This window comes from Aquarana catesbeiana, linkage group LG12 (genome assembly GCF_042186555.1).
Source record: "Aquarana catesbeiana isolate 2022-GZ linkage group LG12, ASM4218655v1, whole genome shotgun sequence".
In the NCBI taxonomy this organism is placed as follows: domain Eukaryota; kingdom Metazoa; phylum Chordata; class Amphibia; order Anura; family Ranidae; genus Aquarana; species Aquarana catesbeiana.
The window spans coordinates 180704779-180717218 of NC_133335.1; the positions used below are offsets into that span (position 1 = coordinate 180704779).

The window sequence follows — 12440 nt, forward strand, 5'->3', positions numbered from 1 at the left end:
AAAACGCAGTGTTAGCGGGATCAGCCCAGATACCTGCTAGCACCTGCGTTTTGCCCCTCTGCCCGGCCCAGCCCAGCCCAGCCCACCCAAGTGCAGTATCGATCGATCACTGTCACTTACAAAACACTAAACGCATAACTGCAGCGTTCGCAGAGTCAGGCCTGATCCCTGTGATCGCTAACAGTTTTTTTGGTAGCGTTTTGGTGAACTGGCAAGCACCAGTGGCCTAATACACCCCGGTCGTAGTCAAACCAGCACTGCAGTAACACTTGGTGACGTGGCGAGTCCCATAAGTGCAGTTCAAGCTGGTGAGGTGGCAAGCACAAGTAGTGTCCCGCTGCCACCAAAAAGACAAACACAGGCCCGTCGTGCCCATAATGCCCTTCCTGCTGCATTCGCCAATCCTAATTGGGAACCCACCACTTCTGCAGCGCCCGTACTTCCCCCATTCACATCCCCAACCAAATGCAGTCAGCTGCATGAGAGGCATTTTCTTTATGTCCTCCCGAGTACCCCTACCCAACGAACCCCCCCAAAAAAAATGTTGTGTCTGCAGCAAGCGCGGATATAGGCGTGACACCCGCTATTATTGTCCCTCCTGTCCTAACAATCCTGGTCTTTGCATTGGTGAATGTTTTGAACGCTACCATACACTAGTTGAGTATTAGCGTAGGGTACAGTATTGCACAGACTAGGCACACTTTCACAGGGTCTCCCAAGATGCCATCGCATTTTGAGAGACCTGAACCTGGAACCGGTTACAGTTATAAAAGTTAGTTAAAAAAAAAAGTGTAAAAAAAAATAAAATAAAAAAAAATAGTTGTCGTTTTATTGTTCTCTCTCTCTCTATTCTCTCTCTATTGTTCTGCTCTTTTTTACTGTATTCTATTCTGCAATGTTTTATTGTTATTATGTTTTATCATGTTTGCTTTTCAGGTATGCAATTTTTTATACTTTACCGTTTACTGTGTTTTATTGTTAACCATTTTTTTGTCTTCAGGTACGCCATTCACGAATTTGAGTGGTTATACCAGAATGATGCCTGCAGGTTTAGGTATCATCTTGGTATCATTCTTTTCAGCCAGCGGTCGGCTTTCATGTAAAAGCAATCCTAGCGGCTAATTAGCCTCTAGACTGCTTTTACAAGCAGTGGGAGGGAATGCCCCCCCCCCCCGTCTTCCGTGTTTTTCTCTGGCTCTCCTGTCTCAACAGGGAGCCTGAGAGTGCAGCCGGTGATTCAGCCAGCTGACCATAGAGCTGATCAGAGACCAGAGTGGCTCCAAACATCTCTATGGCCTAAGAAACCGTAAGCTATGAGCATTTCATGACTTAGATTTCGCCGGATGTAAACAGCGCCATTGGGAAATTGGGAAACCATTTTATCACACCGATCTTGGTGTGGTCAGATGCTTTGAGGGCAGAGGAGAGATCTAGGGTCTAATAGACCCCAATTTTTTCAAAAAAGAGTACCTGTCACTACCTATTGCTATCATAGGGGATATTTACATTCCCTGAGATAACAATAAAAATGATTAAAAAAAAAAATGAAAGGAACAGTTTAAAAATAAGATAAAAAAGCAAAAAAATAATAAAGAAAAAAAAAAAAGCACCCCTGTCCCCCCCTGCTCTCGCGCAAAGGCGAACGCAAGCGTCGGTCTGGCGTCAAATGTAAACAGCAATTGCACCATGCATGTGAGGTGTCACCGCGAACGTCAGATCGAGGGCAGTAATTTTAGCAGTAGACCTCCTCTTTAAATCTAAAGTGGTAACCTGTAAAGGCTTTTAAAGGCTTTTAAAAATGTATTTAGTTTGTCGCCACTGCACGTTTGTGCGCAATTTTAAAGCATGCCATGTTTGGTATCCATGTACTCGGCCTAAGATCAGCTTTTTTATTTCATCAAACATTTTGGCAATATAGTGTGTTTTAGTGCATTAAAATTTTAAAAAGTGTGTTTTTTCCCCAAAAAATGCGTTTGAAAAATCACTGCGCAAATACTGTGTGAAAAAAAAAAAAAATGAAACACCCACCATTTTAATCTGTAGGGCATTTGCTTTAAAAAATATATAATGTTTGGGGGTTCAAAGTAATTTTCTTGCAAAAAAAATAATTTTTTCATGTAAACAAAAAGTGTCAGAAAGGGCTTTGTCTTCAAGTGGTTAGAAGAGTGGGTGATGTGTGACATCAGCTTCTAAATGTTGTGCATAAAATGCCAGGACAGTTCAAAACCCCCCCAAATGACCCCATTTTGGAAAGTAGACACCCCAAGCTATTTGCTGAGAGTCATGTTGAGTCCATGGAATATTTTATATTGTGACACAAGTTGCGGGAAAGAGACAAATTTTTTTTTTTTTTTTTGCACAAAGTTGTCACTAAATTATATATTGCTCAAACATGCCATGGGAATATGTGAAATTACACCCCAAAATACATTCTGTTGCTTCTCCTGAGTACGGGGATACCACATGTGTGAGACTTTTTGGGAGCCTAGCCGCGTACGGGACCCCGAAAACCAAGCACCGCCTTCAGGCTTTCTAAGGGCGTAAATTTTTGATTTCACTCTTCACTGCCTATCACAGTTTCGGAGGCCATGGGATGCCCAGGTGGCACAAAACCCCCCAAATGACCCCATTTTGGAAAGTAGACACCCCAAGCTATTTGCTGAGAGGTATAGTGAGTATTTTGCAGACCTCACTTTTTGTCACAAAGTTTTGAAAATTGAAAAAAGAAAAAAAAATGTTTTTTCTTGTCTTTCTTCATTTTCAAAAACAAATGAGAGCTGCAAAATACTCACCATGCCTCTCAGCAAATAGCTTGGGGTTCAACATAAATATTCAATGGGTTCAACATGCCTCTCAGTAATTTCCTTGGGGTGTCTACTTTCCAAAATGGGGTCATTTGTGGGGGTTGTACTGCCCTGCCATTTTAGCACCTCAAGAAATGACATAGGCAGTCATAAACTAAAAGCTGTGTAAATTCCAGAAAATGTACCCTAGTTTGTAGACGCTATAACTTTTGCGTAAACCAATAAATATACACTTATTGACATTTTTTTTACCAAAGACATGTGGCCGAATACATTTTGGCCTAAATGTATGACTAAAATTGAGTTTATTAGATTTTTTTTATAACAAACAGTAGAAAATATCATTTTTGTTCAAAATTTTCGGTCTTTTTCCGTAAATAGCGCAAACAATAAAAACGGCAGAGGTGATCAAATACTATCAAAAGAAAGCTCTATTTGTGGAAAGAAAAGGACGCAAATTTCGTTTGGGTACAGCATTGCATGACCGCGCAATTAGCAGTTAAAGCGACGCAGTGCCAAATGGGAAAAAGTCCTCTGGTCCTTAAGCAGCATGATCTGGTCCTTAAGTGGTTAAGTTCAGTGCTTCCGAGCATGCGTGATTTTTTGTGCGTCCGAACTGCATACAGACAATCGCTTTTTCAGATAGGAACTTTTTCCGACCGAAAAATAGAGAACCTGCTCTCAATCTTTTGCTGGCTGGAATTCCGCCAGCAAAAGTCCGATGGAGCATACACACGGTCGCATTTTCCGACCAAAAGCTCACATCGGTCTTTTGCTGGCAGCATTTCCGATCGTGTGTACGGGGAATAAGATTGCAAAACTAGATTTCAACAACAGTAGGCACTGCAGGTGAAGTTTTGAACACAGGTGCCTGGGATTACGGAGAGTTGATTTTATGGTAATGCCCTCAGAGAGACTCTGCAGGTATAACGTAAAGGTACCAAGAGCCTGTGAAGGTTCTCATTTATCCAGGTATATCTAGCAGCAGTTTATCACATTAAACTGGACTTATTCTGTATTGTTGAAGTTTTTTCCTAGACTATTAAGCCACTAAAACCTGTGAAGCCATCCTGACACCAAGGATGGGATATTTAACAAGAACAGTGTAGTTTCACAATTTATACTCCTCTCATCCTACACTTGGACAATAACATCTGCCTTTCCGTGGTGATTGGGTCAAGGCGTTGGTGCTACCTGGGTGGACATAAATGTTGGGGTATTTTCCTGACACTCATTAAAACTGAAGAAGGGGCTTCGATAAGCTACTCAATGTCTTCAACATTGCAGAACAAGTCCAGTTGATGTGACAGGTACTTAGAGGTACATGTAGGCAGGTTGCCTGGCCCGGGGGAATTGATGAGCATGCTCCACATGAGTGTTACCCCACATGCATGGGTGCAGTAGACCCCACACACACTTGGCATAGTCAGCAAGCTATGCCCACAACATGCACCTGAAGACCATCCCAAAAGGGACCATGGCTGTTTTAGTTAGTTTGTTTCTAGAACTTGCCCAGGCTTGTCTAGAGACTTGAAATGTGACTGCTGTGATGTGCTCCAAATTAGCTCTTAAGTCAGGCACTGTCCCCAGATTGGTTGGAATTTTGATAAGGGCGTATATAACATTTAAAACCCAGAAGCTGCCCAGATCTCCACGTGGTTTGCTACGCCTCAGCATTACCATATATCCATGGAAGAAGCCTATTATGCTGGATACAGGCCTAGTGTACTGGCCTGTAGCGGGACTTTCCCATAGTTGGGTGCAAGGCAGAGGCCAGCTGCAAGTTATCTGCCCTTCATGCTCCCCATGGGCCACTTGCACTGGCTGCGGCTCCCTGCTATTCCACCAGGTGGATGGGATGGAGAAATATTCCCACCTTAATCCTGATGGACTGCCAACCTCTCAGATTTATTATACAGGATTTATGTAGCACCAACTGTTTACGCAGCAATTCACATCCCTGCAGTTCCTTCATGCCCCACCCTTCCTGCAAAAAGTACAAGCCCACCTGCTTTGCTCCCCTCTGACATTCCACAGGAAGCACCTGGGTTGCCCCCCCCCCATGGCACCTGGAATCGAGCAGCTGACCACAGCATCTTCAACAGGAGATTCACCCATTGGGGACTCAGCTCAACCCACCTCCTGTTTGCAAGACTTTACATCCACCTCTGCCGCTGCACTGTTGGCACCTACAGTAGCAGCAATGCCCACCAGACCCCTCCCAGATTGTATAAGTACTTTGTCCATGCCGGACACTGATAAGCAGGTGCCTTTGCCGTTACTCTTGGTAACTCCAGCTATCACCTCATCTGGAGCTCCAGAGTCTCCCAAACCTTCTTTTTCTGTGCAGAGAAGTTGGTAAAGATCCCCTGATATCCGACAGTAGTGGGGAGGAGTGTCCCACCTCGCCCAAGGCTGTCATTTCCCTGCCGTGACTGCCTGAGGAAGCAGTGGCCCCAGTGTCTGTCCTCAAAAAAAGACTGGCCGCCACAGTGCCCTCACCGTCCCGATAACGCATACCTCCCACGAGGGATGGTCCCCATTGGTAAAAGCTAACCTGACTGTTTTTAATTCAAAGATATTTCAATGACTGCATTCAACAAATACGGCTACAAATTTCCTTATATGCCTAAGGATCTCTTCCGACAGCTCAAAGAGGAATGGCCAAAGATATATAGCAGAGCTGTTTGGGAGAAGCTCCATGTTCCAAGGTACCTCCGAGTTCCTGCTTTAGAAGTAATTTATCGAAGCTCGATTCCATCTAGTATACAAAGAGTGGAACATATGGAGGCATATCTTAATGGATAGGGTGGAACTAATCAAGCCAAACTATGCATAAGGGGATGGTGAGTGTAGGCAGGGTGAAATGTATGTAGTTAGTCCAGCAGCCTGCCCCAGCTGGGGAAGGGGTTTAACGTGTTCAACTCAGTTTCTGGGCTTTTGGGGAGTTTGTTAACCATTCTAAGTCTGGTCTGCAGTTATTCACAGGGGTTCATGTTGGTTCTGGCGTATTCCAAAGAACCTGGGTCTGGAATTGCATTATGGGGTATGAAGTAACACCACTGCAAGGGATTAACTCAGCAAGACAAGGAATATAAGTGTAGTCACTATGGGTAACCAAGTTTAGAAGTAAGCTAAAAGCAACCTGCCATTAAGCATGGTACCTGCTAAAGGTGACAGGTCCTCCGGTAGTGAGGGGATTGATGTCTTGGCTCCCTCCCTAGCAGTCCATTTCCCATGGTAACAAACTAGCATAGCAGACTAGCGTTAGGGAGATCTATGGCTTAGTCACATGGTATGGGAAGGACAGAGTTAAGTGAGAGCATGCTTGAGGTTCATGCTAGGTGTTCTGTGGGACCCCATTCTGTTTCTGGGAGTGAGGTAACAGATGTATGCTGGATTGGTGGAATGGGCGCAGGCTCAGCAGGTCCCTCCTAATGCAAATTACAGTGTGTACTCACATGGGTCAAGTCACTTTCCAAAAGAAGAGTCGGGGGAACTGCCTTATTTTTTGACTCTTCACATGACCGCAGTCTCCGCCTGGTACCAGCAAAGATGAGCGCACTCAACATGAGTGTTATCCCACGCAGAGGCGGCTCTCTAATTAGGCGAAATAGGCGGTGGCCTCAGGCCTCGCAGTCATAGGGGCCTTGCACAGCTGGATTGTTTACCTAATTAGAGAGCCACCCCTTCCAGCAGCAGAGGTATCCGCCATCACACAGTCCTGAGTCCCCTCGTTTTGTTACAGGGAGAGATAACAAGGCTGCGAGTGAGATGTGTGATCGGAGCTCACGTACATCTCCGGATCACAGACAGGGAGAGCCGCTCAGCATAGCCTGTTCTGACAGATCTCCCCCCTCCCCCTGCTGCCCGCACAGCCAAACAGAAGAGGAGAGAGAGATTCTGCTCCTCCTCCCGCCCTCTCCTCCTGTGTCTGCCCCGCCCACTCTCCTCGGCAGTGTTCTCTGCTCTGCCTCAGAAGGGGATGTGTGGGCGGGAAGATTCAAGCTGAAGAAGAAAACAGAAAAGGAAAAGGGGAGTCTGATCCATCCATCCATCCCTCCAGTCCCTCCTGCGTCCCAGTGAGTACACTGATGTAGGGGATGCTCTTCCTTCCCTTCTTCCTCCACCCCCTTCTCTTTCTTTCCATCCATCTTTCTTTCTTTCTTTCTTTCTTTCTTTCTTTCTTTCTTTCTTTCTTTCTTTCTTTCTTTCTTTCTTTCCTTCCATCTCTCATTCTTTCCATCCATCCATCTTTCTCTTTCTTTCTTTTCTTCCATCTTTCTTTCTATTTCTTTTTTTCTTTCCATCTTTTTTTCTCTTTCTTTCTTTCCTTCCATCCATCTTTTTTTCTCTTTCTTTCTTTCCTTCCATCCATCTTTCTTTCTCTTTCTTTCTTTTCTTCCATCCATCTTTATTTCTCTTTCTTTCTTTCCTTCCTTCCATCTTTCTCTCTCTTTCTTTCCTTCCTTCCATCTTTCTCTCTCTTTCTTTCTTTTTCTTTCTTTCTTTCTTTCTTTCTTTCTTTCTTTCTTTCTTTCTTTCTTTCTTTCTTTCTTTCCATCCATCTTTCTTTCTCTTTTTTTCTTTCCTTCCATCTTTCTTTCTTTCTATTTTTTTCTTTCTTTCCATCTTGTTTTCTCTTTCTTTCCTTCTTTCTTTCTCTTTCTTTCCTTTCATCCATCTTTCTTTCTTTCCTTCCATCCTCTTTATTTCTCTTTCTTTCTTTCCTTCCATCCATCTTTCTCTTTCTTTCTTTACGTCCATCTTTCTTTCTCTTTCTTTCTTTCCTTCCATCTTTCTTTCTCTTTCTTTCTTTCCTTCCATCTTTCTTTCTCTTTCTTTCTTTCTTTCCATCTTTCTTTCTCTTTCTTTCTTTGTTTCTCTTTCTTTCTTTCTTTCCTTCCATCTTTCTTTCTTTCCTTCCATCCATCTTTCTTTCTTTCCTTCCATCCATCTTTCTTTCTTTCCTTCCATCCATCTTTCTTTCTCTTTCTTTCTTTCCTTCCATCCCTTCCATCCATCTTTATTTCTCTTTCTTTCTTTCCTTACATCCATCTTTCTTTCTCTTTCTTTCCTTCCATCCATCTTTCTTTCTCTTTCTTTCTTTCCTTCCATCCATCTTTCTTTCTCTTTCTTTCTTTCCTTCCATCCATCTTTCTTTCTCTTTCTTTCTTTCTTTCCTTCCATCCATCTTTCTTTCTTTCTTTCTTTCTTTCTTTCTTTCTTTCTTTCTTTCTTTCTTTCTTTCTTTCTTTCTTTCTTTCTTTCTTTCTTTCTTTCCTTCCATCCATCTTTCTTTCGCTTTCTTTCTTTCTTTCCTTCCATCCATCTTTCTTTCTTTCTTTCTTTCTTTCTTTCTTTCTTTCTTTCTTTCTTTCTTTCTTTCTTTCTTTCCATTCATATTTCTTTCTCTTTCTTTCTTTCCTTCCATCCATCTTTCTTTCTCTTTCTTTCTTTCCTTCCATCTTTTTTTCTCTTTCTTTCTTTCTTTCCATCTTTCCTTCCATCTTTCTTTCTCTCTTTTTCTCCTTCCTTCCTTCCTTCCTTCCTTCCTTCCTTCCTTCCTTCCTTCCTTCCTTCCTTCCTTCCTTCCTTCCTTCCTTCCTTCCTTCCTTCCTTCCTTCTCCACCCATCCCCCTTTATTTCTCTCTTTGTGACAGCCTACCAGAATAGGTAGGATCTGTGAGAGCAGCTTCCCTGTGCAGCTCTGCTTGAGGAAAATATATCTTTATTATGCCCACTTACCCACCCCCTGTACTGTCCACTCCCCTATACTGTACACTCCTAATACAGTTCATTTTCACCCCTTGAATTATTTTTCCCATTATGGGAGTGAGTGGGGCCTCATGTCTAAGTTTTGCCTAAGGCCTCACAAAGTCTAGAGCCGCCTCTGATCCCACGTGCATGGGCCCAGTAGACCGCACCCACATGCAAACCTGCACCAGCTTTTAACTTAATGATGTTATACTGAATTTTATGCTTAAAGTACCAACATTACTGAAATTTCTGAAATTCCAAATCCTTATGCTCCACCTTTGTTGTTTCACTTGCAGTGCACAGCAAAGCACATTGTGAATTAGGGTGCGCAGTTGTGCGCATGTGCTTTTCAAAATGAATGGCAACACACATTTCCAATGCATTTCTATGCACTTCAGCAAAGCATGTGTCACCGTGTATATTACCATAGAGCCCCCTTGCTGCTCTTTCTCACAATCTAAGTCTGTAGGGCCATTTTATAAAAGGCAGTGGATTTTTCTATACTCCATGGGGCTCCGCATATCACAGCCTTCATATTACAGACCATTCATTAAATACTGTATGGGCTGCAGTGTGAAGCCTGCTGTGATTTAAGAAGTTACCAATGCTTAATGGAGCAGAGAAAAATCCAAGATTTGAGGAGAGCTGATTATATTACGTATATATAACGTACTTGGACCAGTCACATGACTCTTCTCCCGGGTTGTTTTTTTACTGCACCTTCCATTTATTCATTATTGCTCCACAGGTTTCTGACTTCCAAAGCCAGTGGAGCTCTAAGCACATCTGTAAACTACATCATTATGCTTCATAAATCTTTTTTTTTTTTTTTTTTAGAACAGCAATATAGTTGTGGTATGGCCCCTATAAGTCGGCTCACTATTTAAAAATAAAGCACACCCTAGATGGCTGATATGGTATGTCAACAGATATTATTAGAGAGACAGAATGACTACAGTAAACCACTGAGAGCTCCCTTTAGGGGCTAATTTACAAATCTCTACATTTAATACAGTAATAATTATATGGAAGAGGCACACTGCAATAAATAAAAAATGTGCTCCCTGAAATCCACTATGCTTTCCCTTTAAGTTATGCAATGTGTTAGATACTGAACTTAATGAATGTGATCACAATTACCATTATTAACTTTCTTAGATATGGTCAAGAGAACAGAGCTTGTGAGTCTCCATTCTATTTATCACACATCATTTAAAATTCCCCTGCTAAAGAACTTTCTTCTCCTATCTAAAAGTAATTACAGAGCTATCATTAATAAGCATATTCTTTAATGTTTGCAGGAATTTGCAGAGCATTCATTTTCAAATAAGTTACTTATACACTAACTGGTATTTCCATTTCACTTTCTCTTGCCCTGTTGACCCGTTCATTTTTATTCACATTATTAGCAAAACTGGGTCTCAGAATGTTGGGTTTACCATTAGATCTTTGTCTTTGTTTTGCAGCCTCTGGATTTCGAGATGCAGAAAGAGCACTCTCTGGTCTTAGAAGCGCAAAACCGCTTTGTGGATCCCCGTTTCTCGGATTTGGGCACCTTTCGGGATCAAGCAATTGTGAAAGTGTCAGTCCAGGATGTGGATGAACCTCCTAAGTTTCACCCACTGAGTGGGGTCATTGAAGTTTCTGAGGATGCACACATTGGATTAGTGGTTGTAGTAATTACAGCTAGTGATCCAGATAAAGCCAACAATTCAGTCAGGTAACTTGTGGGTTGTTGTGATAGCTTATATTAATGGTGCCTGTATTTGTCAACGCAGCTCTTGTTGTGAACACTACCCCCCTCAAATTACTGATTCAGGTGTTTCCAGGGAAGGGTAATGCTATAGCATACCTCGTCAATTTAGACCATTGCTTCTTTCCAGTTTTGTGGCAACAGTTTTGGAAAGGCACTTTTCTTTTCCAGGATGACTGTTCCCCTGTGCACAAAGCCCAATTCATGAAGACATGGTGTGGTGGAACTTGAGTAGCCTGCACAGAGCCCTGGCTTCATCCCTATTGAACACCCTTGGAATGAATTGGAATGTTAATTGCAAGCCAGTTACTTTTTGTCCAAAATCAATGCCTAACCCCACAAAAGATCTTTTGGCTAAATGTTTAAAAATCTCCACCGACAAGCTTCTAAATCTTGTGAAAGCCTTCCCAGAAGACTGGAGGCTGGTATAGCCATAAAGAGTACCAACGCCATAGAAATGAACATGGTTTATGAATCAAATGTTCAACAAGCTCAAATATGTGTCATGGCCACAAACCTTCAGCCTTATGGCATAAATAAACATGGAAGTTGAGGGTGAGAGTTTGCAATTTGTGATTCTGTAAGCAAGTTGGGCAAGGCAAAAATGTCTGCTGCCTAAGATGCAGCTTTTTGCAGGGCAATATTACATTCTGCTATAGTTTGTCCTCACAGAAATATCCCTGATAGTCTAAAAACTTCTGTCCCAATTGTCTTCTCAGGCACAGACATGACTGGAAAGGTTAGAAAGTCACATACTGATAGCAGCTCTTGTAATTGTCTGTAACTATCTAATTTTTAACCATGGTGAACATGGTACTGTCCAATGCTGATAATCAGAAACAGAAAAGAGGATTAGATGCTAAATGCCAGAGGATGACTTCTATGTTAGTTGTGGGAACAGTAAAACTGTATGGAGGTATAGAATAGATAGGACAGATAGGCACTAACTTATGTTTTCCAAGTTTTACTATGTTTAAGTAGAATTATATAGTATATAGAGATGGCAAAGAACTTTAGAAACGTCCTAATATCAGAAGGTATGTCATAGTCAAATACTTAATCCATCTACATCTGTTTATTAATGACACTGTGATTTTGTAAAACAGCCTTACTTAGTAAGGTTTTAAGTGCATTGCTCACAGTAACCACCCAGAATACTTCTTGTATCAATCTGTCATTTTATTAAGCAGACAGGCAGTCAATAAGATGAATGTGGACAATTAATTTTAATTACCTAATCTGTCAAGTACACTAAATTGGGGCTCACATTTTCTTATTGATAGACACAGTTGGCCATTCGGTAGCATAAAGCACACTTCCTGTCACTCAGGGCCAGATTTCCTTCAGTGGAGCCTATAGATATACACAGCCCCTGGCACCCAGATGAAAGTGTGTGGCAAATAACTGTACTTAATTTTTATTGAAGTTTTAACAAAAGGAATAGTACGCATACAGTGCAAATAAAGAGTACATTCCAATCAACAATTGTACAAATCATCCACCATTGATAAGGCGCCTTAGAAACAACATCATAACAGTAGGGTACGACCTAGGCAATTAGAATATTTTTTTTTTTCTATTTGGCAATAGAATATTTTATAGAGAGTGAAAGATAGTCTTGCTGTGTAGATACGCATTAACTGTTGACGAAGATGAGAAAACCAACAACAGGGCAATAGGAACAATATCCTACTCATTAGTCATGGCCTTACTGATAGCACTGGAGCCTAGTAAAGCCCATCATGGGAAGGCCCGGTTAGAGAAAACAAAAAACACGGGGGGGCTTAGGGAGGTATAAAGGGGGATAAAAGAAAGAGAAAGAGGGAGGAGGGCCCGGAAGTGAGGGAAGAAACATTAATAATAGGGGGGTGTAGGGTAGAGTATCCCAGTCAACCCAATAAAGAGTGGCTATAGTTTTAGGAAGCGGGAGGTCATTTGAGATGGAGGGAAGTGGTCAAGCCAGGGTTGCCAAACCCATAGGAATTTGTCATGCGTGTCACTAAAGATGGCGGTCAGCTTTTCATGAGCGTTCCATGAACCCAACTTTTGACCTCCTCAAAACTGAGAATACACGCATTCAGGGGTGCAGAACTATCAAAGTACATTTACATGATCAAGATTAC

At 42.1% G+C, this 12440-nt stretch overlaps 1 protein-coding gene across 1 annotated transcript in view; it reads left to right on the forward strand.

Annotated features, from left to right (window-relative positions):
- Window positions 1-12440, forward strand: part of CDH22 (cadherin 22) — a 645289-nt gene that overhangs the window by 597919 nt on the left and 34930 nt on the right. Inside the window, exon 8 of the mRNA XM_073606249.1 lies at window positions 10031-10284. Coding sequence (XP_073462350.1) covers window positions 10031-10284 — 254 coding nt within the window. The remainder of the gene's footprint in view (window positions 1-10030; window positions 10285-12440) is intronic.